The sequence below is a fragment of the Fusarium vanettenii genome (genome assembly GCF_000151355.1).
Source record: "Fusarium vanettenii 77-13-4 chromosome 1 genomic scaffold NECHAsca_1_chr1_3_0, whole genome shotgun sequence".
NCBI lineage: Eukaryota > Fungi > Ascomycota > Sordariomycetes > Hypocreales > Nectriaceae > Fusarium > Fusarium vanettenii.
In genome coordinates, this window is record NW_003315881.1 from 4,285,263 (window position 1) to 4,311,640 (window position 26,378).

The 26,378-nt window shown below is 50.9% G+C and overlaps 10 protein-coding genes across 10 annotated transcripts; 5 read left to right on the forward strand and 5 right to left on the reverse strand.

Annotated features, from left to right (window-relative positions):
* Positions 1-1,954: 1,954 nt before the first annotated feature.
* Positions 1,955-3,544, reverse strand: NECHADRAFT_75589 (uncharacterized protein; the record flags this gene model as incomplete). Its single annotated transcript, XM_003054602.1, has 2 exons — positions 1,955-3,049; positions 3,116-3,544. 2 exons carry the CDS (start codon positions 3,542-3,544, stop codon positions 1,955-1,957), a joined length of 1,524 nt encoding a protein of 507 aa, XP_003054648.1.
* An 822-nt stretch (positions 3,545-4,366) lies between these two features.
* On the forward strand, positions 4,367-5,563 carry NECHADRAFT_75590 (uncharacterized protein; the record flags this gene model as incomplete). The annotated part of the gene is made up of 1 exon (XM_003053893.1): positions 4,367-5,563. One exon carries the CDS (start codon positions 4,367-4,369, stop codon positions 5,561-5,563), a length of 1,197 nt encoding a protein of 398 aa, XP_003053939.1.
* A 54-nt stretch (positions 5,564-5,617) lies between these two features.
* NECHADRAFT_75591 (uncharacterized protein) lies at positions 5,618-8,266 on the reverse strand (the record flags this gene model as incomplete). Its single annotated transcript, XM_003054603.1, has 11 exons — positions 5,618-5,634; positions 5,821-5,950; positions 6,010-6,102; positions 6,170-6,526; positions 6,563-7,030; positions 7,088-7,220; positions 7,446-7,592; positions 7,707-7,753; positions 7,867-7,947; positions 8,037-8,123; positions 8,159-8,266. The coding sequence occupies 11 exons, from the start codon at positions 8,264-8,266 to the stop codon at positions 5,618-5,620; spliced, it is 1,668 nt and encodes a 555-aa protein (XP_003054649.1).
* A 928-nt stretch (positions 8,267-9,194) lies between these two features.
* NECHADRAFT_90504 (uncharacterized protein) lies at positions 9,195-9,884 on the forward strand (the record flags this gene model as incomplete). The annotated part of the gene is made up of 1 exon (XM_003053894.1): positions 9,195-9,884. The coding sequence occupies one exon, from the start codon at positions 9,195-9,197 to the stop codon at positions 9,882-9,884; it is 690 nt and encodes a 229-aa protein (XP_003053940.1).
* Positions 9,885-10,381: 497 nt separating this feature from the next.
* Positions 10,382-12,100, reverse strand: NECHADRAFT_31448 (uncharacterized protein; the record flags this gene model as incomplete). The annotated part of the gene is made up of 1 exon (XM_003054604.1): positions 10,382-12,100. The coding sequence occupies one exon, from the start codon at positions 12,098-12,100 to the stop codon at positions 10,382-10,384; it is 1,719 nt and encodes a 572-aa protein (XP_003054650.1).
* Positions 12,101-12,645: 545 nt separating this feature from the next.
* Positions 12,646-14,524, reverse strand: NECHADRAFT_75594 (uncharacterized protein; the record flags this gene model as incomplete). Its single annotated transcript, XM_003054605.1, has 2 exons — positions 12,646-12,700; positions 12,921-14,524. 2 exons carry the CDS (start codon positions 14,522-14,524, stop codon positions 12,646-12,648), a joined length of 1,659 nt encoding a protein of 552 aa, XP_003054651.1.
* Positions 14,525-16,473: 1,949 nt separating this feature from the next.
* NECHADRAFT_75595 (uncharacterized protein) lies at positions 16,474-18,252 on the forward strand (the record flags this gene model as incomplete). Its single annotated transcript, XM_003053895.1, has 3 exons — positions 16,474-16,797; positions 16,857-16,898; positions 16,945-18,252. 3 exons carry the CDS (start codon positions 16,474-16,476, stop codon positions 18,250-18,252), a joined length of 1,674 nt encoding a protein of 557 aa, XP_003053941.1.
* A 1,175-nt stretch (positions 18,253-19,427) lies between these two features.
* On the reverse strand, positions 19,428-20,401 carry NECHADRAFT_90506 (uncharacterized protein; the record flags this gene model as incomplete). Its single annotated transcript, XM_003054606.1, has 2 exons — positions 19,428-19,577; positions 19,637-20,401. The coding sequence occupies 2 exons, from the start codon at positions 20,399-20,401 to the stop codon at positions 19,428-19,430; spliced, it is 915 nt and encodes a 304-aa protein (XP_003054652.1).
* Positions 20,402-20,712: 311 nt separating this feature from the next.
* On the forward strand, positions 20,713-24,050 carry NECHADRAFT_75597 (uncharacterized protein; the record flags this gene model as incomplete). The annotated part of the gene is made up of 5 exons (XM_003053896.1): positions 20,713-21,110; positions 21,164-21,800; positions 21,852-22,218; positions 22,251-23,614; positions 23,685-24,050. 5 exons carry the CDS (start codon positions 20,713-20,715, stop codon positions 24,048-24,050), a joined length of 3,132 nt encoding a protein of 1,043 aa, XP_003053942.1.
* A 760-nt stretch (positions 24,051-24,810) lies between these two features.
* Positions 24,811-25,782, forward strand: NECHADRAFT_75598 (uncharacterized protein; the record flags this gene model as incomplete). The annotated part of the gene is made up of 2 exons (XM_003053897.1): positions 24,811-25,464; positions 25,540-25,782. The coding sequence occupies 2 exons, from the start codon at positions 24,811-24,813 to the stop codon at positions 25,780-25,782; spliced, it is 897 nt and encodes a 298-aa protein (XP_003053943.1).
* Between the last annotated feature and the right edge of the window lie 596 nt (positions 25,783-26,378).

Genomic DNA, 26,378 nt, shown 5'->3' on the forward strand with positions numbered 1-26,378 from the left:
CAGCGCACAGGCCGGAGTGCCTGGCATTCTGCCTCCCATCACGTTCTCACCACGGAGCCCTACACAGCCCCGGGTGGGAAATGATCGAATTTCGGACTGAATGCCCTACCATGTTCTCTTTGTGTGGAGGAGGCCTCCGCGCCAAGCGATTGACGCGCCATTTCTGCCGTACCCGTGACTCTAACACACATTATCAACATGCACTCTCCCGTCTGTCCCTGAACTGCATTTTCAACCTAGCATGCACATTGCAAATTTTGCATCGACTAAAAATAATCAGGTGTTCTCTCGCAGCGACTACTGTACTTGTTCGTATACAGACGGGAGCAGGTAAGTATCTGACCTCTTCGCATCACTGGGATCACTCCCCCTCCATTCCGCAGCTCTCAGCGACGTGGTCGGGTGTCAAGCTTGGGCAGCAGGGCAGAACCAGAAAACCAGGCTCGCCCCCAAAGTCCTCCTTTTCCAATTCTGCCTGCTTCTGTTTCTGTCCATGGTATCATTGATGTACCGGAAATTTTCACCGTTCTAGCACCAGCCGTTTTTTCGACACCACTTGTCGCACTCCCTAGACAGCGACGATGACGACGCAATTCGACCCGAGACCGGAGGCCGTCGTAGGAGCGCATTCGACTACGCAGAGCCCACGAATCGACACCCACACAAAGGATTGAGCTTATGGGACACCGGACTACGATTACCGAGCCGAGCTGAGACTCAGCGGACCTTCCTCGTTAGAGAGCGCTGGAGAACCTCGCATCCCCCCAACCTGCGGAAACACATCTCCCTTGTCGCCGGCCCCGACCTGTGAAAGGGAATCAAGGCAACCGCTACTTGAGACCCGGCCGACACCCACATGATTTCCCAAACTAGAGCCGAATGAAAGGACCCTGCAACGTTCAGCAAGCCAAATGCGACACAGGCCAGAAGCCCCCAAAGCTGGGTGCCCAATTGAGGGATGGTCAGGCTCTTCCCGCGCGAGCAACACGGCCATTGGAAACGCAATCTGGACCAATTCTAGCATCTTCATCTTCCCTTGGCCCTCAACATGCATGTCATGGGGGATTGAGTTTCTTTACACGTCACAGATACTTCAATCCCTTCTCGGAGAAGCCAGGCATGGAGGGAGATGGGACGAAACGCATTTGCAACCCATTCACGATCAAGCCCAACAACCAGGAATTCCCGCGAAACGGACGACCGAGTAGACTTTGAACAATGTAACAACTTGAAAGCGCCAAGGAGGAGGCCAATTCAACCGGGATCGTGGCGATTGCGCAATGAACGAGGACCCCGATTACGAGGAGAAACTCCGCGACAACACAGTCTTTCCATGCCTATGCCTCAATCTGCGATAGTGACTGTGTGCACCGCAAGTTGCGTTATGCTCGACCTCTCAACGCATATTGCCAATGGCAATGCCCAGCACTGGTTTTGCGTCTAGGATGTCAGCAAGAAGCTCCCTCATCCCGGCCGTTGAAGCATTAGACGGGACATGACACTTTTACCTATACAGCACCCACAGTGTTTCGCTCAGTGCTGAAGGCGACTCGGCGCCCAGGCCGATTGTAGGTTGATACCGGAGGGTCGGTGAACACTAACAGATGCCATCGATGAAGCCAGCCCGGATGAGAGACCATACTTCAACGATGCCTTGGGGCAGGCGATTGGGGGAAAGCGATCACACTATTTCCAGGCCTGTTCAAAAGAATGCTACCGACTCCTTGATACCCTGGCTTATTTTCAACGGTAAATGGCAGGGATACTCGATAACGAGTTCCTTTTACAGGGACATCTGCAGCCCTGATCGGGCACAAGTAGGTGCGGACTGTCCTCGTTGCATGAATGCCAGCAGCGGGAACCAATACGGTAGGGTCAATGTCCGTCCTCAATCCAACTCACCGAGACCTTGAGTGCATCGTGATGCAGTAACATGTTGCCGAAGGACATCTCTTTAGATGTCTTCATCAAAGAGGCCCTGGAGCTCGGCCAGGTACCTCTTTTCCTCGGCAACCTTCTCTTCTACAACTGAATCAATCTCCTCCCGCCAAAAGCTCGACACCTCTTTCAAGTCGGCTACCAGTCTTTCGTTAGAGGAGAATTTTGGGAGGATATGATCCTCAAACACAAATATCCAAGCATTCACAGATCTGAGACAGGCCCAAAACCACACTCCTTTCGACTCCCAAACTTTTCTCATCGTGCTCGTGATCTGAATGTCGTGCATGAACCGCATCTTACCTGCCTCCTCATCCAAGATTGACATGAAGGCTTGCCGCGCTTCGTCAAAGATACCAATCTCCTCGTCGATGATGCCGTCTATGTTGCAGTTTGTCAGCCAATACGGCACTGCCAGCATTTCCACTGGAAGAGCGCAGATCCATTCAAGGTCAATTAAACAAGTAACATTCCAATCGTCATCCACAAAGATGTTGCTTTGATGGAGGTCGGTCATCTGTAGGAGGAACGGGCCATCCCGTCGATCTTGTAGGATGAAGTGGTGCATCACTGCCCGAAGTAGGGTCCTGATGGCCATTCGCTCTCGACCATCGTCCTCATCTCGCACGGCGTGTGGGTCATGAAGAAGGTGGCAGTCATGCAGTGTGAGCATGTCAGCGACGAATCTATCCGTGCTGTGATAAAGTTGGGATGGCTCAATCGTCCGCGGTGTCCCGCTGTTTTCGAAAATCATCATGGTGCAAGTGAGTGGCCGATTTGCCAGCGCGACTGAGCCGTCGTGTGGGTTGAACTTGAAGGAACCGATCTGTGAATGAGGGAGACGGGCCAGGGAAAGCATGATGCGCGCCATGCCATGGAACAGGCGAGTCCGTCTACAATGGTCATTCAAATGTTGTTCCCATGTGAGCGAAAGCATTTTGCCCGTCTCGGGGCCAATGTACTCTAGGAGCATGTAAGCGGTTCCCAGAGACAGAGTAGTTGGGTTGTGGCTGTAACTCGAGAGCAGCGGGTAGCGAAAAGCACGGTAAATCCACTGCCAGATCGTGTGATAGATTCTCCGGTAGACCGGCCGTTGCTGGATATGAGTAAACTAGAACGAAGCGAAAGTTAGGATATCGTCGGCAGGTTGTGGCGTCGATACTTTGCAAAGACTTACGTGGCTACCATCTCGGAAGCCAAACGCAAAGAGGTTTGGGATCCGGATATCGGGACAGTTTTCCTGCATCCAGATGTACGTTGCCACTTCGCTACTAACTTTCTCATCAATCGTGCCAGGATATCGATTCTCGGCGAGTTTATGAGACATTGGGCAGCGGAAAATAAACCGCCTTGTCGAGCCAGCGGAGCTGACTTCGACGAGAACACAAATATTGAAGCCGCCTTGTACCCAAGACTCTTGAGACAAGACCTTGCAGGCATCATCTCTGCCCAGGCCCAGATGGTGCTTGACTAGGGACGCGATCGAGTCCTTCTGAGCCCAGAGCTGGTGCACGAATCTTTCGGCATCCTTCTGGTGTCGGATTGCAAGAAGGACATTGTTCTCCGTCTCCGCAGCCGACTTGAATGAACGTGGTTGAGGTGCCATCCTTCAGATGATCGGGCATCTAAGGGATAATGTTACAGTCTGGGAGAAAAGGGACAAGTGTACATGGTGTGTTCTTTACTGCCCGGGAAATCTATTTTCCCCGCCTTGTCAGCCATACAGAGGATCAGTTACGCCAACAGCAAAGTAAGGGATGCCTTTCTGCGCGTACTCAGGCAAAGGGCTGTTGATATAGCTCAACAGCTAATTAACTGCATAACCTTGGTAGCCAATGTCACCTATATCACCGGCGTGACATACGAGCTCACGTATCATCTCCAAGTTAACCTAGAAAAGGGGTCGAGTCTTCAATTAACCCGAAAAGATGAGGGCAAGGCAAACAGAGCATTCCCAGGTCTCTCTAAAGAATCGTTCTACTTTTGGAGTGCCCTCTTCCATTTTTCAACAGTAGGTGATAGGGATACTCGGTGATGAGTCAGAAACGCACGATGGCGGGCCAAACCCAAGGCAAACTCTCTTTTAACTGACTGCAGTACGTGCATGGCGTAACTTTATCTACTTACATAGCTGAGTTGCAAAACCTTCTGCAAGGCAACAAGAATAATAAATACCCGGCTGTGCACCGCTCTTTTCTTCTTTCCTAGCTTTCGTGATCCGGTGTTCATCGCTACCCCAAGTCTCGAGATCGCTACTACTCACCGGTGATTCCCCATCTAAGAGCACTTCGCCCTTGTATGGTATCCCTCATCTTGATCGACGACCCATCCCTCGCCGTATTTTGATCACTGGCACTCTATCTTTCAGGAGGTCAACGAGGCCAATCGAGACGTCCCATAGCTTGGCGAATGTCACCCCTCGAACAACATGGCCACCTACGAGCAACTCCGACACGAGCCGGCTTCCAGGGACCTTTTCAACAATAGAATCACAAAACTACAAAGTCTGCACAATGCGCTCAAGGACTTGGCTTTCCTCGCGATAGATACAGAGCATGTCGCCATCACGAGCGAAAAGGACCGCATGCTCCATCAAGTCGGTCTTGCATATTTTCCAGCACCGACACCAGATTCACCTACGTCGCCCGACGCCGGCTGCCCAAACCTTCAAGACTTTTACACAGCGAAGCAACTTAAAGGCTTAACCCTCAACATCAAGATAGACCAAGACACACAATACAATCTTGTTCGCGCTGGAGGGCATAGGGGCATGCCAGTTCGCCGATCTCATCGCTTTGGCCAGGAGCGACAAGTTGATCTCGAAGACCTGGAGACTGCCATTCTGGATTTTATCCAGGGCTGCGATAAGAAGACAAACCTCGTGATGATTGGGTTTGGGATGGCAGCCGAGTGGGAATACTTGTCCACATATTTCCCTCAAGCGATGCGCTTCTTTTCAGCCTGGGTAGATCTTCGCGACATCGCCAAAGATATAGCCCCAGTTGGGAATGTTCCCGGGCTTATATCTCTACTCAAGATCTTTAGGTATCACTGCCAAGATCTTCAGCCTGGCAGGGGAGATCTCGGTGGTGGTGTTGCCGACAATGCCGGGGATGATGCTGTGGCCACTTGCGCTCTGGCTGGTGCACTTCTCCTTCTAGAAAACCAACAGAAACTCAGGCTTCGGCAAGAATGTGGCCGGATTGCTGGCATTTTCACCAAGAAGAAGGGCTTCCGGGTTCCCAACAGCAAGGAGCATCCTTTCACCGCAACGATCCGTGCCGGAAGTCCGCTTCCACGCTCTCTCGACACAGCGATGAAACTGGCCCGTCGCTTTTTTAACTACTCACCCCAATCTACCGGATTACGGTCAGAAGATATTGGTTTCATCACGTTCAGGGACAAGGAGCAATTGGACTACTTCATCACTGCTACACATAGAACTGCCTTGCCGATGGGCGGAATACTGAGGGTCAGGGACTATTCTCGGGAGCATGGAAGAATTAATCCTGAGAATAGGGACCGGAAGGAGAAACAAGAGCTTAGAGAGAGGGAGAGGTCTGAAAGGAGTACAGACGAAGTTGTGGACTTGGAAAGTCTGTTTTCCTCGGTCATGGTGCGGTAAATTGGCTTGGCTTATCCAGGTCTCACCCGCAAAGTTCAATAGATGACCATTAGTCTAATCAAGAAAGCTTGCTACACGTGAAACAGGCCCAAGTTCAATATCGTCCCTGTATGAGATATCTGCTCCCCTTGAAAGTAAAGATCTTGCCGACTCGGTATACCGGCCTCGCATTTGTAGTGAGTAGATGTGATCCTGGAGCGAGGCCCCTCCTCGTCGAGAACGACCCAGCCGGAAAGACTTTCGGTTGTAGTACACACCGGCCACGACTGCAACAAACGTGGGCAGGAGCCAGCAAAGGAGAAATGACTTTCCAGTGTAGAAACTGGCTGGTAGAACGCCAGGTTGCATGCTGAACAGAGCAGCCGTGGCTGTAAGCGGTAGGAATAGCTTTGAGCAGTGAGCACCAGAGTTGGCCAACAGTAAAGGACTGTTCGCGTATTACTTACTACGCCGATTGCTGTCAAAGTCTTTAATAACTCGCCCGTTGCCTGTTGCTGGACAGTGATCTCGTTGTCTTCCATGACAAGCTCCATTTCCAGCTGACGTTGTAAGCTTTTTAGATGGACAAGCGGCTACTCCTCGTCGTCCCCTAAATATGCGACATACCTCACGGGCAAGGCCCGCGCATAGTTCTTGCTGCTGTTCGGCAAGACGCTGAAGATCCCTCAGTCCGTCGATGTGCTCCCCTATCCTGGCAACAACTCTGAAGGGGGGGATTGGGTCCGGCCTGCCGCTTCTTGGTCGGAGGATGTCTGATAGGTAGGCTGCGTCCCGGCTGCTGAATCTATCCCAGACCTCGACTGCCTTACAGATCGAGTGAATGGTTTGTCGTAGCACTCTGCTGGCTTCGTTTAGCATTTGCTGGATCTTCTTCTTTTGGGCAGGCGAGATGCCGTCATCGGTCGGGTGAGGTACAAGGGTCATAGAATCCTGAACCTTTAGTTGAGGCCACGATGTTAGTTCCTATGAAAATAGGTTCAGGGGAGATTAAAGTCTTACATAGGGTTCGAGCTTCAATAGCAATCTCGAGACGAGGTTCTGAAGAGCGTGCTTGACTTGCTTCAACCGACACTCGTATACGACAAGGAAGTACTCTCTCGGGGTCCAAATGGGTAGGTCCGAGTCCACTGTTCCGGCTGCAAGAGGATCCGTCCTGAGGTCTTCCTGGGAGTGGTAATACTCCACACTCTCAGAAGAGGAGTCTTCCTGATAGTAGGTGTCGATGAATAGATATGCCATCCAGGAATGATTGTCTAGACCCGCTACCAGACACGAGATCTGGGCTTCGTAAATGCAGACCTGAGAACCCCCTTCAGGTTCATCCCCGTTAATGAAGTTAAGTCGAAACGATCTTCGCAGGGGCTTATCGCTCTTCTTCTTCCTCGGATCTTCCCGCAATACATCTTTTTCGCGCCAGACATAGAACTGCAAATGAAACTCCAATGCGAAAGAAAGAACTCCTCGTGGCTAGTAAAGGAATCAGTCAGTGGATATCCAGCAAGCATCTCAAGAGGTTGAACGAACCGGGCGATGTATGCCAAGGGAAGTTTTAGAGCCGAGATACTTGTAGAAAAACTCTGTGAGGTACAGCGCTTGCTCAGGAGATGCAGTGGACAGCAAGACCATGATGACACAACAGTCTGGATTCGTCACATATCTAGAAAGTACGTTAGCGAGGTTCTGATATTATATCTCACACATGGGCCTCCTACAAAAGCCTTCTTTCAGCATCGGGTTGGCCATGGCAATTATATCTCTAATCAGGTAGCCGGATGATTAGCAACCGAGTACGCACCGATTCTTCGTTCTTCAACATACCGCTTTTTTGAGCTCGACCAACAATTGGCTCACATTCAATAGACCAGGATTTGAGCGCCTGTACCCCGCTAGAGCCAGTTGCTTGTTGGCCAGGCGAGACCTGTCATCCAGCAGCGCAACGGGCTTCTTGACGTTGTTCTCCAGACCATCTTCCACTGTTTTCATGTTGCACCCGGCACACAAAGCTCGAAGGTCCAAGTCTTGGTAAGTACTGGGTCCATGTGGCACATTACGATCATCCAGTACGGTCAAAAAGCAGTCGATGAGTTCGTCGGCGGTGGTAGGGACATGGCTCGACGTTATCTCAGATCTGCCCACAACATACGGAATGTTTTGTGAATCATAAGTCTGAGGCCGGCCGCTAATGAATTCCTCGTTCCATTCGTATGCAGAAGAATCGAGGATGATCAGGTTGGAAGAATAAGTTGACGCAGTCATGTTGACCAACCCTTGCATGCCCTAGCAGAAAAGAGGACAGGGCAGACCTTTCGAGTCGAGGGAAGTCTAAGTTGTCGAGTAAGTGCAGGCCCCGCAGCGTCGTACGTAGCAATAAGGGCAGTCGGAATCTAACACAACAGAGAACCATCCCATTGCACAATTGCACTCCCAAACGTTGGTCAGCGTAAGGGGGAGGAAGAGGCTGCGGAAAACTCACACACCGCCAAACAGTCCGACCTCCTGGCACTTCAAGCGGGAGAGGGGCGGGCGACTTGGTTTCCATCAGTACGAAGTCGAAAAGGTACTGACCAGACAGAAGGAAGAAATCACGCGACTAACCATAGCAGAAACCACGTCGTCTGGGGAGACAACAGCGGTTTGAGGGAGTAAGGCAGAACCAGTTGGGCCATAGGAGGGCGACCGCTTTTCAACCTTTCCCGCACCCATGGTCAGATCGACAACGTCGTCAGCACACAGGAAACCGAAGCGGATGGTGGTGGCAGTGTTTAACGCATGATTCGATGCGAGCGATTGATGAATGTGCACATTTGGGCGCCTGGCTGCCTGAGCGAATGATGACTTATTTCTTTGACCTGCCGAAAGAAGCCGGTGACAGACGATTGGCCCGGATCAAGTCGGCGGCCGAACGTGCCATTTTCAACCTCAGGCTGGCCAGTCTGATGCTGTGGAACTTGAGGCTTGCATGATGGCGTTGACTTGGCCAGTGGCTACTAGGAATTGCAACTATATGACTGGCTTCTGTGCACTGCACTTTTAGCGTCGTTATCATTTGCTAATAGGTTGGTTGAATGTGACTGGCCGGATCCTTGGTTGGTTGAGACATCCACGTGTGGGAAAGATGGTCAAATGAAAGTTAAGAGGAAGAGAGAGTTTAGAAAGGTAGAGAAACCAAGGTAAAAAGCTAGGGTGTTCGATTTCCTCCTTGAGTAAAAGATATACTCAAAACTACATGCGAGCAGGGCACGGTGAATTGGTGTTGTTAAACGTCGAGCAGCAACATATTGGTTTGGAGCAAAGTATATGTCCATATTATTCCAGGGGTTTCGAAGCAATTAGGAGGCTCCGTAGTTATCAGAATGCCGAGACTCTCGGGCACTTTTCGGGGTCTTAATTCAAGGGACCTGGTCACCGACGTCTCCACGACCCAAGTGGAGATCCCCGATGTGAGTAATAGACAGGGAAATGCAATAGGAGGTGAAACGAGCTCGGAATAATGACTTAATTGATCCGTGTCTTGTACTAAACAATGTATCACAAGAGTATAAGACATAAGACATGCCGGGTCGTGCTAAAGATGTCTCGGGTCAAAATACACACTTCACACTATTCAACATCCATCAGTCATTTTCTCACGATGCAAACCGTCATTCTTTACTCGCACCAATATGGGCCTAACCCTTGGAAGGTCGCTCTCGTTATGGAAGAACTGGAAATCCCATACGAGACCAGATTTGTCAACTTCACCCATGTCAAGAAGGAACCATATCTATCCCTCTGTCCCAACGGACGCTTGCCCACGATTGAGGACCCAAACACTGGTCTGACTCTTTGGGAATCTGGAGCCATCGTCAACTACCTTGTTGAGCAATACGACCAGGATCATAAGCTTGGCTACACCGACTTTGAGCAGAAGCATGAGATCCAGCAGTGGCTCTTCTTTCAGGTCTCGGGCCAGGCCCCTTACTACGGGCAAGCTTCTTGGTTCGCCAAATTTCACCCTGAGAAGGTGCAGAGCGCTATCGACCGCTACGTCAAGGAAATTCACAGAGTCAACAGCGTTCTGGAGAGAGCACTGGGAGATAAGGAGTGGCTCGTTGGTGACAAGTGCACTCTTGCGGATCTTTCGTTTGTGGCCTGGCAGCGCTGGGCTCCCAGCTTTGGAGGAGAGGATCTTTATGAGAAGTTCCCCAAGGTTGGAGCTTGGATGAAGCGCATGGAGGCTCGACCCACGGTGCAGAAGGTCTATGAGGACCAGAACAAGGCGGCTGCCGAGGTGGAGGCGGCAAAGGTCAACCCAGGTCCTGAACCTCGCCAGGAGCAATAAATGGCTATGGGTGGAGGACAACAGAGGCTGAGATATAAACTTGCCTTGTTGTGCATATAGAATAGTCGAATTGCCTACTTTCTGTTAGGCGTCTTTTCCGTTGCACAAAGAGCCAGGCCGATTCGTCACTCGTTAACACTCGGCGAACGGAAGGGAGATGGTGAATAAGGAACGAAGGAGGCAGTTTAGAAGGCGTTAGTTTTATTGTAGAACCTGATCACTTTTAAGTGGCTTTTTCTCAAACATACCAAGTAGGAGGAAGGGCTGGATACTTAATTTGTTTTCGTTGCTACAAGACGCCGTGTTCTGAGATGGAGCTGATTTTCAAAGATTGGATCATTCTTGATACTCTTTTTCTCTAGTTACATACTTTTCTTGCGGCTATCTAGCAAGAAAGTTCTTCTTGACCGCATAATTGACATCATGGCTTGATGTACGAATCAGAAACCGTCCTCCAGAAAGTCACTCTTGTTCTCTCAGTGTTCAGACCAAATCCTCTACTTGCAACAACTCTGCTTTCCATTGTCCATCGTCTCCAGTCGACAAAAGCAAGAAGATTTGATCTCGATGTCCGCACCAGCAGCAGCTATGGCAAGTTGCGTCTGGATAATTCGTGCCTCGGCTGTGCGTCCGAGACGGACCAGACACTCATGGTATCCGTGGAGTGCCCAAATGTTGTTTTGGTGTCGCAGTGCTCGAACCAGCTTGTCGTCGAGTCCTAGGTCCTCGGCGTAAATCTGTGCCGCTTCTTCGACGTGTCCCTGCTCGAGAAGAAGGGCTGCATATGGGTGACGGGCCGGGAGCATCCAGGGCCAAGGTTCCGCGTATACTAGCGAGTCGTCTCTCTCAATCGCGAGACGTAGGCTTTCGAAAGCTTGCTTGTAGTTTCCACGTCGATACTCGATCTCTCCGTCGAGCATCGCCACGGCGATCTGGAACACATCGAGAACCTTGTTGGGGAAGATGAGTCGTGTCTCAGGGACGTGCTTGAGGGCTTCACGGAAGAGCTCTCGCTCCTTGTCGGCCTCTTCAACATTTCCGGTAGCAGCCCATGCGATGCCCTTGCCGTAATGCGCCGAAGCCACCGTGACGCAGTAGAGCTCCTTGTTTTCCGGGAGCGGAAGCTTTTTGAGCTCTTCCCACATTCCAAAGCGGATAAGAACGTGCACCCTCACCGACTTGAAGTACTCGAGCCAATCAGCCAGCGGAGGCGAGTCTACCAGCAGCATGTCCTCGGTGATGGTGGCCTCCATGCGTGCGGTTGCCTCCAGAGCTTCACGGGCTTGACCTGCCATCATAGCTCCGTTGATTAGCGAGTGATAGTTGTGCATGCGGTAAAACGAGTAAAAGTTCTTGCCGCCCTCTCGGGCGTAGTACTTGTCGTCCGCAATTGTGGCAGCGAGGTTGGTGTACAACGCTCGGCGATAGTCTCCGACGAGAGCATCGATGTGACTTGGCATGTGAGCCATGTGACCACCATCAGGGACAAGATTGCGTAGGTAATCAGCTGCCCGGATGCCCCTCTCTGGAGTGTTGGGCATCTCAACCAGATGGATGTACATGTGAAGAATTCCAGGATGCTTCTTTGCACTTGGAAGCTCTAGACCGCGCTCGAGCACATCATGTACCTCCAGGACAGGTGTGTCTAGGTTGGGCTTTCCGGTCATGGCCTCGTAGAGCTTCCAGGGCGCCGTGTTCATCAACGCATCGGCCGTGAGTGTAATGACGTCCAAATCGTCCTTTCCAAGGCGACGATGAACCTGTCTCATGGCATTCGCGTACGCCAGAACAGCAGGTGTGAAATCTCTGGGCGGCTCGGTGCTTGGAAATCGATGTTGGAGAGCCCCGATAAGACCCTGTTCCGCCGGAGTAGCGGCAGAAGAAAGCTCCTTGGCCTTTCGAGAATAGTCGTAGCATTTCTTGAGAGAAACCTTTAGATCCCTCTCGCCAAAGGCCATCCAGACCTTGTTGTAGTTGGGCCCCGAAGCAAAGGCGGCGCCCCAGTAGCCCATGACACATTCGGGATCATGCTTGATGACTTGTTCAAAGCAGGCAGCTGCTTCTTTTTGGTTGAAGGAATACACCCAGATTAGCCCTCGGTTGAACCATTCCTGAGCCTCTGGGCTTTTCGTCGTGATTTGCCTTGTGTGGTGGCCGAGATCATAATAAGGGGCATTGACGGGAATGGTTCCGGCCCTTTCCAAAGTGAGAGCCATGGTGTAAGCCGAGAGGAAATCCACAGCAAATTGCAAAAGAAAGCGTGATTCTGGCTTTGATTCTAGCGTGCTTCAAAGACTCTAGTAGGGCTGTCCAAGTCTATCTATATCCAGCTCCAGGAACATCGGCAGAGCATGTCCGGCATCTCTGAGGGCAAACCTCGGGCGTCTTCGTCTTTGCAGCCGACTCGCTGACTCAATGATCATGATAAATATAGGGCTGTTTCAGTATGTGGAGAGGTGCTTCATGCATTGACGCACTCAGGTGGCGACTCGGGGGAGTTACAAAATAGCCCGGTTCCGATCGGGACAGGTTCCGTTGATTGATGGAGTTGATCTCCGTTTTTCGTTTTTTTAATATACTGACAGACTACGGATAATATTAGGTACGGGACGAAAAGAATATTGAGAAGCTGGCAAAGTTCATTCTCCCTGGGTCACCGCTCATAGTTGATGATTCGACCTCGGTTCTTAGAGAGTCACCGAGAGCCGGAATGCCCTCGCCTTGCTAGAGAGAATGGTTTCCAAAGCCGCTCGGCGTGATCTCAGTCGGAAGTTGATTCGTAGAGCTCAAAAAGGATGTTTCGGTCCTCGCGTTTACTTTCGTCAGAGTGCTAGGTACGTTCACTTCTGACCCAACTGAAGAGACTTGTGTGAATTGTAGTTCTATCGTGGCTCATGATGGTCTCTATTACCAGTCCGTGTCCGAGTCTGACGAGTCAGCCATCAAGGGAGGGAAATGGCGTGGTCTACTAAAATAATCCGGCGGTCGTCTATAGAGTTAGCAGACTGACTCACTCACGACATCTCGGTTGCTTACCTTCGGCAAAACCAACAAGAACGAGTAGTCCCATGCCACAGATTCCTCATTGAATCCTCAGCCCTCGCCTGCTCCACCAAGTTGCGTCCCAGAGCCCATTGAACCTCGGCTGTTTCGATTCCCCTCTCTCGCCCTTCAAAAAATGCTTTGACCACCGCTGCATTGTGCGCCATCACGCTCAGCGGACCACAGAGACCACCTTCCATCTTGCGCTGCTCCGTTACGTCCACAAAAGGACCGTTTTCTGAAAATAGCCTCTCATGTCTCGTCTCGTCTTCTTTCGGGTTTCGTGTGATGGATTCATCTGGACCGTAGCCTGTATCGTAGAGCTCAGAACATTCATAGTTGCGTTCAAGAATGACGGCGTCAATCCACTCTAGAAGTTCGTCTTGAGTCTCCACGCGCCATTCGTCATCATCATGGTGCCCAGAACATTCGAGGCCCTCCGCGCAGGGCCACCATCCTGAGTTGCCCCCCGGGTGAAGAACGTGAAACATGCGTAGAGGGAGATTCCAAACATAAATGGTGTGCTCGGGGCATGTTTCCTTTATGCTCTTGTCTCGCCGCCTTACTTTTCTCAACTTGCACTCCTGGCAAGGCTTGGGGACTTTTGGAAAAGGGGTGTAGGCGGTCGCAATGTCAAGGCCTTTGAGGTAGTTGGTTTGTCTAGACGGCGGCGGCTCTCTCATATATGCCCAAATCATTTCTCGAATTTCGGTAGGTATCTCTGCCCTGAAGAGAATCCCCGCCAGCAGATGCCGTCCCTGTTTGGTTATCAGGGGCTTTGAGATTTGCCGCGCATCAAGGATAAACTGCCGTGATCTTCGAAGCACAGGAACCGAGTGAAGAGATTCTTCGCCAGCGTCTTTGTTGAGTGTGCGGTACACCCGGCCTGAGCAAATAGGACCGTCGGTTCCTACGCATTTCCAAATAAGATTCTCTGTGTCTTCGTCATCAATATCGGGGAGCCTTGTGGAGAAGAGTTTCCGGTCCGGCTCGTCCTCAGGCTCTGAACGAAACCATTGCCGTCCTTTTCCCCCTGCTGCTTTGAGCTCCTCCGGTGACAGTGCTTGTGCAAGGTCTGAATATCTGGCAGGATCAATACCAGACTCTTCTGAGTGCTGGACTGGGCACTCAGAAAAGACCCAGTGGAACTGCTCCTGGTTATCCTTAATCCACATCCTCTTCAGGGGCTCGAGTAACCCGTCATCCAGCTCGACGCAAAACTCATGCAAGAATGCTGAGGCAGCTGCAGCCTTGCTCTCGCTAAACCTCAAATTGAGAGATTTGTCGTAAATCAATGCATTTGAAAGGTACATAAACATGCGTGCAGTGAGGAAGTCACCCATGGGAAGCCCAGCAAGTGCCTCTATGGGTCCAAAGAAGCTGTGATACGCCTCAATGATGGTCTTGTTCGGGGCCGGCGGATGTCCCCGTCGTCCTGCGATTCTGATGATTGAATTATACAACCTCAGCAGTAGGTCCTTGATGGCGATATGGTTGTCATTTTGATGGTTCCTTGAGCGAGCTAGTTGTTGGATCTCATTGGTCAGCTCAGAATTGGAGATCTCCAAGTTCCTGAAGAGCTTCTTGTCTGCTTCCATTGCCATGAGACTTTTTGTGGTTCTAGCGCATCGTTTAAATCATCGCCGTGGTTTTTGGGTCCAGTGCGGCTGGGTGTGACTCATGAGAGCAGTGCTGACTCCTCAAAGTGACGAAAGAGAAGAAGCAGGCAGCAATCAAGCTGCTCAACCAACCACTCACACGGATCATCTTTCGTCCGATGTAAGGTGGCAAGGTATTCATCCATATTATCTTGTCGAGTCATATACGATAGAGCTTATTATCGGGGATATAGGTTGTCGCAAAATACAGAGATGGTATAATAGATTACATATTCTTCTCAAACCCAGTTCGGGAGCCCCTTTAGTCGCTTTTCCACTACGACATCATCTATTCTCAATACATGAGTTAATGGAGAGCAGAGCCCGATGAAGAAGAAATCCGAGCTCAAGTTAACCAATGGGTCTCTCATCGACTTAGGGATTATCAGATGACTGAGACACCTTTGGCTCGCTCGCCTCTGGGTGAGTAAAGGGAGTCATCATCTCCACTTTCATCAGGCTAGGTTACTGGCCCTAAACTACGTGGTCATCAGAGATGTATTGTAGTCAACAGAAGAGGCAGGTAGGCTTACCCGGAAGCTTGGCAGACTGGATGGTAGTGTTGTATGAGATCAGGAGAAGTGAAAATGCGACTCCGAGCGGAATAGACCAAAGATAACTGGCCCGAGCTGACTGGCCTCGAAATAATTCGAACACCGATCAATACGAGGCGGGGAGGGTATCAGCATGCCGGTATTTGGGCACGCTGTGACTGGGGGCGAACGGTAAGCAGAGCTGCAGCTGCAGCATGGGGTGGAAATGTACCTCACCCCAATGAACACGTCACAACAGGCCAAGTAATAGCATAGAATGATCTGATCGAGTCATTTGATAGCCTGCGGAAAGATAGAGATTTGTTGTTGTCTAAGGCCACGTCCAGGGCCATGTCGTCAGCCCACCCCTATGAGTCAAGGGACGAGGAATCAACGGATGGTCAGAGGGGGGAATATCTTCCACGCGCAATATTGTTCAGCTAAAGTTAGATGAGCCCGGAATGAGAAAAAACCTAGCAGGACCAGTACATAGGACGCATCAACATCCTGACAGGGGGTTGAGACTTTCTGATCCCCGCACGTAGAGGATGCTCAGCTCACCAATGTCCAATATTTCGGGCGCCACATTGTAGATCTTCTGCAGCTTTTCGCATCTGCGAGGATAGAATAAGGTTTCCTATCCCCTAGAATAATACAAATACTATTTTAATATATGCCTATCCACCATAGTTAAAGAGATGACAAGTGGTGGAAAGGAAATATTGGCAAGGAAACATAGTACCAGCCCACTTCGTGGCCCGTTTGACTTGCATAAGTATGGTTTTTTCAAAAGCTCGATTCCCGGAAGGATAGAGTTGAGCATGCTTCAGCCAGCCAAAGGACGTAAACGTCCAATGAGTCTAACTACTAATGGCCGTTTCCAAGGACTGCCAGACAATGAACCATGCGGTAAGCATCTAACTAGGCAATGGCGAGCGTCTTGCATATGCCGTCGGCCACGTTGCATATGCTGTCATCAAGCTCAAGCTGTCAAATTCCATCAAACCAATGCCTCATGACTCCCTATGCGGCCAGTAAAGCGGCCATGTCGGAGCACTTTTCAATCCCTATTTCTCAACACACAAACTGCATGAAACCTCTCGAGACTATTGGCGACGGACAGTATCATGGCTGGCTGACCGATGCCAAAGGTCGACAAGATATGAGATTTGAAAACACACGGATTACAACGATGTCCGGCAATGCCGGAAAGGGAGACGGAGGGAAGTGCTTTGGAAACTCATACCTCATGAGCATAAAAGATGCCTCCGGGCAAGACGATATTCTCAGCTATCAAGCTAGTTCCTCAACTAAAAACCCCGAGCAACATTTATCCCAGCCTTGACACCTTTCAACATGTCCTCCCACTACACCAAGTCCCACCTATCAGCCATCACGTTTCTGCACCCACCCAGCCCTGTGGACATCAAGCAGTGCCCGTGCGATGTTAGACCTGAGCCAAAGCCGGCCTCTGAGCACAACACGTTCATCCGCGTCTACCACACCGAACCATCCATCTATGGGTACAACGCGGGCTGCTCCCTTGTGAGGGAGTCTAGGTATAGCACTTCGCAGCAGTGGCATGGTCCCTCGGACGACCTTGTCGCAGATGACGCCGCTCCTGGGAGCTCTGTTGCTTCCGTTGGATGGTGGGCGGACCTGGCGAACGAGGTGTGGGAGGTATGCGTCACCTTGAGCCAAGTTGAGTTCTCATATAAGGTTAGGCTAACTGTCAACAGACCAGAGTCTACTATGTGGCCAACGGCGGGAATCTTCAGGAGGTGAAGCGATAATGCCCTTGATCATGGCAAACACTGACGATATTAGCGCATCAACCACAGTTCCTTCTCGCCCGCGGTCAAAGACGACTTTGATGATCCACTTCCAAAGCCCGAAGAGATGATTCCACCCACGCCGGGATGGAAGTTGACCCAGATCCTCGCGACTGAAAACGGAACCGAAGAAAGTGACAAGACCGGGTTCCCTAACATTCAGCCCCTCCCTGAGACTAAGTTGGCGGTCGTTCGCTCGGGAGACGGAAAGCTTCACGTCTTCTACCAAGCTGTCGACAACTCTATTCTCGAGGCTATCTTCACCCCTGAGAAGGGTTGGATTGCCGAGAAAAGTGTTGTAGTCGCCTCTGGAGCCAAGACCGGCACCCCCTTGACGGCAATCTCGGGGGGCTGGGCTGAAGTGAGGCTGTTTTTCGTCGATACGAACGACGTGCTGGCATACGTCTACGCAGATGATCACACTGGCTGGGTTCAACGTCAGTACAACCACCCTTCACATGCCACTGTCTTTATCGTAGCTCAAGCTAATATTAGTCTTTTTATAGAGGAGATTCCATCCTACAAGCTCCCTCCCACGGCCATGCTCGCAGCGGTTGCTTGGAACTATGCATCACCCTTCTTCGGGATCCGCGTCTACACTACCGACAACCGTGATGAGCTGCATGAGTTCTCCTACAACCGCAACTCGGGTGGATGGGCCTCGGACTCTCAGTCCGTGAATAAGCTCAACCCAGGGGGCCTACATGTTGGTTTCCAAGGATCTGCTGCGCTATCGGCTGTTGCCGCCGTGCTCGTGGAGGGTGAGTGGAAGACCAAGGTCTATTTTCACCCACGTCGCACCATCCTCGAATGGGACGTCTGCGCCAAGGCCCCTCCGAGTGTGGGCATCCACAAGCCCAGCCAGGGGGGCGAGCTGAAGCGCGCTATTGAAGGAGAGACGCGGCTGAAGATCGCCGAGGAGGAAGAGCGCAAGAGGGTTGAAGAGGAAGAAAAGAGAAGAGCTGAGGAGGAGCTGAGGAAGAAGGCAGAGGAGGAAGAAGCGAAGAAGAGAGCTGAAGAAGAGGAGGAGCGTAGAAAGGTAGAGGCTGAAGAGGCGTGGAAGCAAGCTGAGAAGGAGGAAGCGCAGAAGAGGGTGCAGGAGGAGCTACAGAAGTACAGTAGTATCCCGGTGGGTGGCAAGGTCAGTCTCAGGGACAACCCAGAGATGGACAAGATCTTCAAGGAAGCAACCAGGTGTAACGCTGGGTACGATTGGCTCAGGACTAACGACGGCTGGCGATGTTCGGGCGGTGGTCACTTTCTCACTAACGAGCAGTTTGAGACGCTGAGCCGGGGAGGTTAGGGGGTCGTTGGAGATTTCTCTTTGGTTACGTGTATTCGATGGTGCTATTAAGAATGCCACTCTGATTTCTACGGTTGAAAAGACTGTGATACGCCATTGCATACAGATCGATCACATGCCATTGCACCAAGCAAGGGCGACATTGGTTTGATCTCCACCGGGTTTCTATCCATATGATCATGACTGAACCAACATCAGCTGCTCGCTATATCAAATCCCCTATATCCTCGTCAGAGCACTCTTGGCCATAGTGCTGTAGGATGCCCTCCGGCGCCTTTTGTGCTTGTTTAGGCGATAGATACAACTCGTCCATCATCAGAATTCGATCAAAGATCACCTGGGTCAGTCCCACGCAACGGGGCTCAGAGCCCTGGGCCACCGACCGAAGATTGCTTGACACCTTCTGCACTGTGACCAACACCTCGCCCTCGGTGTCAACATCAGAGAGGTCATCAAAGTCGATTTTTTGCACGTCTTGGGCTTTCCATGTGTCCCAGCCCCGGAAAATCTTACACTTGGGAGTGAACTTCATCCGGCTTTTGTCATCATCATCTGTCTGCCCCATATTGGCCAAGCATATAGCGACAAACCTCGTAGGCCGTACTCGGCGTTTCTTAAAGACAACCACTGCGCCGAAGAGGTCGCTGTGGTTCTCCCCGTTGCCCTGTATTCTGCGTGGTTGCACTAGTGGTAGGAGAGGCGGCTTTTCTGCTGACCATACAGCGTCCAAAGTACTGTCGCCTGGAAAGATGCCATAGAGGCGATAGTTGGCAGTCCCTCGAGGAAAGCATAACAGAAACGGACTTCCAGCCTCGCGAGGGTGCCACGGCGGAACAGATAGGATAGTCGCATACGGCTTCTTGATATGAATACTTCTGTGAAAGCCCGTTGAGATGGGATCGATATACCTCGAGATTGGTGTCGCCGTAGAGTCTATATATGATCTCTCTCCTGCCCAGAAGAGAGAATATTCTGACAGTTGGCTTTGCGACACCCTCGCGATATTCTCTTCCTCATCAATCGCCCCGATTACACTCTGCTTCCAAACCATCTTCACTGGGAAGAAGGTTTGAGGCCAAAGCAACCGTGTATATTGCTGCAACCTCTCAGGACCCTTCTGAAGCAACGGTATCCATATCCGAGAGACAGAGCGGGTAGATTGAGTGCTAGATTTCTCAACGTCCCAGCAGTCCAGAACACCAAACACAAAGTGAGGCACCAACGTGGTCACAATGGGCAGAGTGATCTGTAAGCCAGTGTTGGTCAGATGGAACGGATACGAGTGGTCCCCGGGGATGTAATGCTTCTGTAGCTGTGGCGAGGCGCTGACGACCACAGACTGCGAGTCACAGAATTCCATAGGTGACCGAGGGAGAAAGTCAACGTATCGCAGCTGAGATGCAAAGAAGCTGTGGTCGGCATATTTGTGGATGATTTCTCCAAGAAGTCTGGTGAAAGCTTCATGGCCCTCTCCGTAAACGAGCGGCATTGCGATGTCAAAGAGCCCAAGAAGCGAGTAAGCCTGGTCCTCGATGCGCGTCGTCGAGCGGCGAGATGCCCATGCCAGTCGCTGGGCCACGCTGTATCTCCTTAGTGGGTGGGACTTGGAGAGTCTGCCCTTGAGGAGGCATGACCACGCGATGCCGGTGATCTCGGAGATGCAAAGCGCCAGTTCTGGCTTTGTAGCTATCGGCGTCCAGTCGTTGGAGAAGAAGTTGATGTTTGGCGATGCGATTAACTCCTGAAGAGTCCAGCCTCGGGTAAACCACCTTGCGTTTCTAAAGGCACTGTCGGGTTCAATACACTGATCCAGGGTCATGGCCGGCACGTCCTTCAGGTATACGTAGCAGATGGTGGACCGCCGGTACCACTTGAACATGGAGTTGATTGCTTCTGAGAGCTCTGCTGAGCTGCTCTTATCAATGCAGTTGGTGTCTACCCAAACGTAATCGAGTTTGTCTTTGGCAGCTTGGGTGCAAGCCCACATGATCTTCTGGAAACCAGGTTTGAAGCGGCGGTTTTTACGGTCAGCCCAGTCCTGCAGGGACACTTCGCCGTCGCCCCATGTATGCGATAAGATGGCATATTCAGGTATGGAGATGTCAAAGAACTCTTCGATCTCTAGGGTTGTGGTATTGATGAGTCTCATGTTGCCTCATGGGTAGGAAAGCGGTTGTGAGATTCTTGATAGCTACCTCAGAGACAGCCTCACCTTTTTTAAGCAACATTACAGTGGGGAGATCTGATCCGAGGTGGCAATGCGTGTGGCGTAAGCTATCCTGCAGGCTGAGTTCTCGACGTCCGCAGCGGTTGAAAATCGCGCCTCATTGGTAGCGATGGCGCAGAGGATGGGCAAGGCAGAATTGTGCTTACAATTTTGATGCCCAAAATCTAGAGCTACCAATTCCTGTATTTCTTCCCTCCCAGCAATCTCGTACTAACTAAGGATCGGAGTCGACCATGGCTGAAGTAATTGTCGGCTTCGTCTCTGCCGGAGTTGGCATCGCTGCCTTCGCTATCCAGATTTCGAAAAGCATTGATGCCCTGCGTCAGATGCGATTGAGGCCTGGCGAGGCGCGCAAAGATCTGACAACACTCCTCGAAAGACTTCAGATTCTTCACCAGACCGTATCCTTGTTGAAGGCTTGGGAGGGGTATCAACCCGTTGACGTTATAATTCACCATGTACAGGAGCGATACGGAATTATCGAACCAACACTTCGTGAACTCTTGGAGAAGCATCAAGAGAAGGGAGAAGGCCACGGTCGTCAGTGGAAGAAAATGCTAGCCCGGCACCCAAAACAACAGATCATGGATCTTCGAGTGGGCATCAATGATCTCATCAGCATTCTGAATCTGTATCTCCTTCACTCTTGGTTTCTTACTGGATCTTGCTAACATGATTTCACAGGGCTTTTATGGCTTCGCAATGCCAAGCTCCAAAGGTTCAAGAACTCACATCAACGGCCAACACAGATCCCGATCCGCCGCCAGAAGAAGAAGGAGGCCCTTGTGATCCAGAGCCTGAAGGAGACACTGATGAGACAGAATCGTTCACCACCACGGCGATTAATCCGAGCCCAACGTCACATCAAGAGCACCGCGTCATATTATCAGCAGCAAAGCCAACTTCAAATTCTTGCGGGGCGCAAAAGTATGGCTGCTCATGCCATCTCACTGGCGTCTCCGGCCGATTTTGGTTCCTCCAGTACACGCCACTCTCCAGCTTCATTAGGAAACCCAACGACAGGGCTTCAGGATGCAGGTGTATGAGCTTACAACTACGAATGGCCCTATCGAGGTTCGGCATCCCATACGCTATCGTTGCCGGAATCGGGTTCATGGTCGATGGGTCAGGGCTTGAACTCCGGCCTGCTCTCCGAGCGAAAAGAATCGTCAACTACACGTCCCCGGGGTTCGAGACTATATGGCGTCTTGAGAGATGCTTGATTTCTCTTTCTGAAGCTCGTGAGAGGTTTGTTGAACTCCATCGATCCAACGGCTCTCTTGGATGCCACAAGGATCCTTCGGGAAAGAGCTATATTCAAGTGAGCTGTGACATAATACTCGTCCATATTTCTTCTTATTAACAGCCGTAGACACTTTTGCGTTATCCTTGGGGAGCCCGTCAAGAGGACCAGTTTGATCTGCTTCACCTACTCGTCACCGAGTGCGAGATGACGCTAGCAGACGAGACTGAAAGGCAAGCGAGCCTTCTCGAAGGTGTTTTCAGTGAACTGACATATAATAACAGTTTCCTTGTCCAGTGCGCAAAGTGGATTGGAAAGGGCAATCACCTTACCCTGCTTGATACTATCCTAGAGCATGGATTCGACGCTACTGCCATTCATGCATCCCCTGTTGATAAATGGCCTACTCAATTTTCGCCAAATTGGCTTGGCTCTGAACGCACTCCAGACCCCTTCTTCATTGAGTATGTGAGGACGATTTTGAACTACAGCCCGAGTAAGTCCTCTTACACAAACCCTCATTTCTAGGTCGACAGAACCTAATAATGCCAGGTTACTCGGGATCGACAATCCTACACAATGTGCTCCTCAACGGATCCGTTGATTCGGCAGCGTATTGGTTACAGCGATCGCAACCACTAGAGACCAATGTCAACTTCTTGGGACAAACTCCCTTGCACATCGTGACCACTCGTCCAGAGCTGTGTCGTCTCGTTTTAGGCGCCGGCCACGATGTAGACGTTACGGACAATTTTGGAGCGACGCCGCTAATGTACGCCGCGGCCATGGGGCAAACAGAAGTCGCAAAGTTACTGATCTCGAGAGGTGCCAATCCTGGTCTCAAAGACACGAGACTACAGTGGACCTTTCTGGATTATGCTTTCTTCCGTGAGCACTGGAACCTGGCTATGGACGTTCTTTTGGTAATCCAAACCGTGGCCGAGCCAACCGTTTTTCAACTTGTTGTCCAGTATGCTTTGATCCACGCTCCCAGATATCTTGACGCTCTGACAGTGGACGTCACTTTTCTCCCAAAGGTCATTCAGCTCTCCGACGACGTCAATTTTACATTTGGAGACAGCGGTGTCACAGACAATAGCTTGATGCACTACGCATCTGACCTCGAAATGGCGTCGACTCTTGTCCAGCGCGGGTTCAACAAATTCAATCAGAAAAACAGTGAAGGGAAGCTAGCTATCAACTCCCTAGCGAAATACCGCAATGCCCCCCTCATCCAATTTTGCCTAGAACAGGGTGCGGATGTAGGCAACGTGAGCCAGGCCGGCCGCACCATCTTTTTTGACCTTCTCCCAGACCTAGAGTTTTTCAACCCAGCCACTTGGGATATCATTGACTCTATCAAACTTTGTCTGAGGGCTGGCGCCGACCCCTTGATCACGGACGATTGCATATGCCCATGTTCACCTGACGGCTGTCATGTAGCCTCCATGTTTCGGTTCAGATTCCGCCGCCCGAGTTCTTTTGGCGCAATGCCTGATCTGATGTGGGCTTTTGAATTACTCGCCCTCCTTGAAGAATATCGTGGTATTCGGGCAGCAAAACAACTGCTCCTATCATTTCTCCGAAGAAGTCAATGCGATGAGCCCCATATTTCCATTGCCCACGTCTGTTGCCATAGGGGCGACGGCATCGGATGGACAAGTTGGCCAGCCCCGTCGCGTCTTCAGGACGAAGACATTGAGGAGATCCTGGATGAGGAGCAAGATTTCATCAAGGCCCTAGAGATGGATATGAAGCAGTTTGAGTCGTTTGACTTGCCGAAGCTCCGGACCGAGTTCATGGTCCATTTGAAAGGGAACTACGATGCCCACATCGAGAGCACGAGGCAGGAAAGAGAGAAATACGCATCGGACTCGAAATACCAAAGTTTGGTAAGCAGCGACTCTTGTAGTCCGCACAATTTATAACATTTCCTTTGTAGGGAGCTAATGCTAGGAGCAGATAACATATGAAGTCGACTATAGAAGTGACAAATTCAAATCCGCTGCCTGTCTTTGGCCACTGGAGTACTCAATCGCTCGTTCAATAGCAGAATACGCCTTCTGGCTACAGCATGAGCGCTTGAGGGAAGACAAACCACTTGTTCGCGACTTTCACAAAGCTGGTTGGTTTGAGAGACGGATCTCTTGGCTTCTTGAGTTCATGGACATAATGGGGGTGACAGGGGAGATGTTAGCGAAGAACATGGGCAGCATATCCGTCACGGAGACGTGGATCGAGAAGATTGACCCCGATCAAACGGTCAAGTCTTTCTTGGAAGCGATAGGAAAGGCGAGGAACAAAGACGAAGAGAGGGAAACTGGGTGAAAGCCCGTCTAAGGCAAGAGACCTATGCACTTTCAGTACTAGATCCTACAGGACCCCGTCCTTCTCGTCTTCTCTTTATGTCTTTCTTTTGTCTCTGAATGTGCCTTACCGCCTGCCTTTGATTACAATCGCGCAAGGCTGCCTCTTTTGTGGGTAGATGGGCCTTGACCAGGTCGGCTTTCATACCCACAAATTACCCATTAGACTCCAGGCGCGGCTAAGTGAGCAAGGAATTGAAGCCGTTTACGAGTAAGGAAGGCCCCTGTCCGTGGCAGATGATCCCTTTATGAGACATAGAGGTCAACGGCCATCTTGAACCCTGTCTTGGTGTGCTGTGATTGGCTAGCAAACTCCCAAGGCCCGCGTTCCCCAGTCTCATTCGGCGCTTAAGTGGCGCACGTGGCTGTTGGTCACACTGAAGCTGCTTTCTGATTGGCGGGTCATTAATCTACACCAGGGTCTTTAAGACCAGGCCGTCCTACACTTCCCGTTATAGAAGATCAAGGCCGTCTAAGCCTCAATTTGACTACTTGAAACTTTGAGACGCGCTCAGACACTTGACACCCATGATATGCGTCAATTTCTTTGCCGCCCTCGTTGGGTGAACTGATGGCCCCATACTCGGGATGGCCTGTTTCCAGGTTCCAACTCTTGCCCTTAAATGCCTTGTTCCCTTCTGCAGCATATGGTTTGTCTAGGTATTTTGAAAGATTCCTTAACATCCGCATTCTCTTTCAGCTTCGTCTTTAACTCTCTCACTATGCAGCACTCCGCGCATTTTCTCATCCTTTCATCGCTGGTCTTGCTAGGAAATGCCCAAGACCTGGATCAGACAATCGTCGGCTGTGAGGCAGTCTCATGCCCGATGGACAACTTTGACCCTCACTGCACTCTCACCAACATAACATTTGAGAACATCGGTTTGACCCGTATTCCCGATGTCCCAGAGTCCCTTGACTACCTCTCCATCGTCAAAGGCGTCAACATTTCCGGCCGTGGTGCCGATGACTTCACCTCGGTCTACTACCTCGGCACACCGGAGGACGTGTCGTTAAATGAGGTGCAAGGCTGTGCCGTCATATTCCATGACCCTCCCCAAGACACATTTGACGAGTTCGGCTCACACGACTGTGCCGAAGTCATGGGCCAGCGGTGTGTCGATGCCATTCAACAACTCGCAACCAATATTGCCGAAGGAAAGTCGAAGGATCTTTGCAAAGCCCTCCAGGAGGACCTGCAAAAAGCCGACATCGATCCCTGCGACAACCTCACCGGAGGAGGCAAGGGGATCGGTAAAATCTCTGTAAAGGACCTCTCCAAGCTCGAGAATATCGATGGCTCTCGCAACTCATCCAGCGATTGCTGGCCCATCCTGCCCAAGTCAGCCAATCTGGCTGAAATGTTTACCGAATTCGTTGAATTCGAGGCAAGTGGCCATAATTCTCCCCTGGAATGCATCAAGAAATCAGCTGACTCTTTGTAAAAACAGGGAGGTCTCAACGCCTCGACTGCCTATCCTGAGCTGAACAGGATCACCCCGCTGCTGACCCTGTTTGTCAAGGGCAACGGCAAAGACAGCATCGTGAACGAGACTGTCTCACGTCTGAGCTGCATCAAGATCAACACCACTCAAAACATAGGCCCAGAGGAGGGCGAAAACGCTGCGTCTTTGTCCAGGATCAGCGCGTTGGCTGCTGGTGGAGCACTTGCTTTGTTCATGTTGATGCTGTAGGCTGTAGGCTGTTAAAGGATAGCATTGGGCGGCGAACTGGTGATGTCATTTCCATGAGATATCATTGTACCATTATTATTCTGTAGCACACTTTTCTTTGTCATAGAGCGAGTTACAATGCAATATGTGTCATAGCTGGGTTGACGATAAAGACGAGTCTGCAGGGTGCCGAGGCAATAACGTGCTAAAAGTCTCAGAGAAAGGGAGTCTACGAGATTGAGAATAGGGATTGCGAATAGGGATTGCGAATAGGCCGATGCTCTCTCTCTCTCTCTCTCTCTTTCCTTTTTAGTTATCACGAGAACATATTTTTCGTGGCGGCCTATCCGTGTGATCTATGAAACTAGGCGTTATGCTGGTATTAAGGTTTGACTGCGATGTGTGTAAACAAAGCACATTCCACCGACCCTTTGAAAAGTCGGCTGCCGTTTAGTCAAAGAAGATACAACTAAGAGCCTATCATAAAGCCTTATTCCTTCTCAAAGAAGAGTCAACCGAAAAGATGACGAAATGTTATAGTCTGACAGGTGCTCAAGAGATATGATACGGGAGCCGACAGCTTTGACAAGGGGCATGGCGACCCAAAGGGCCAATGA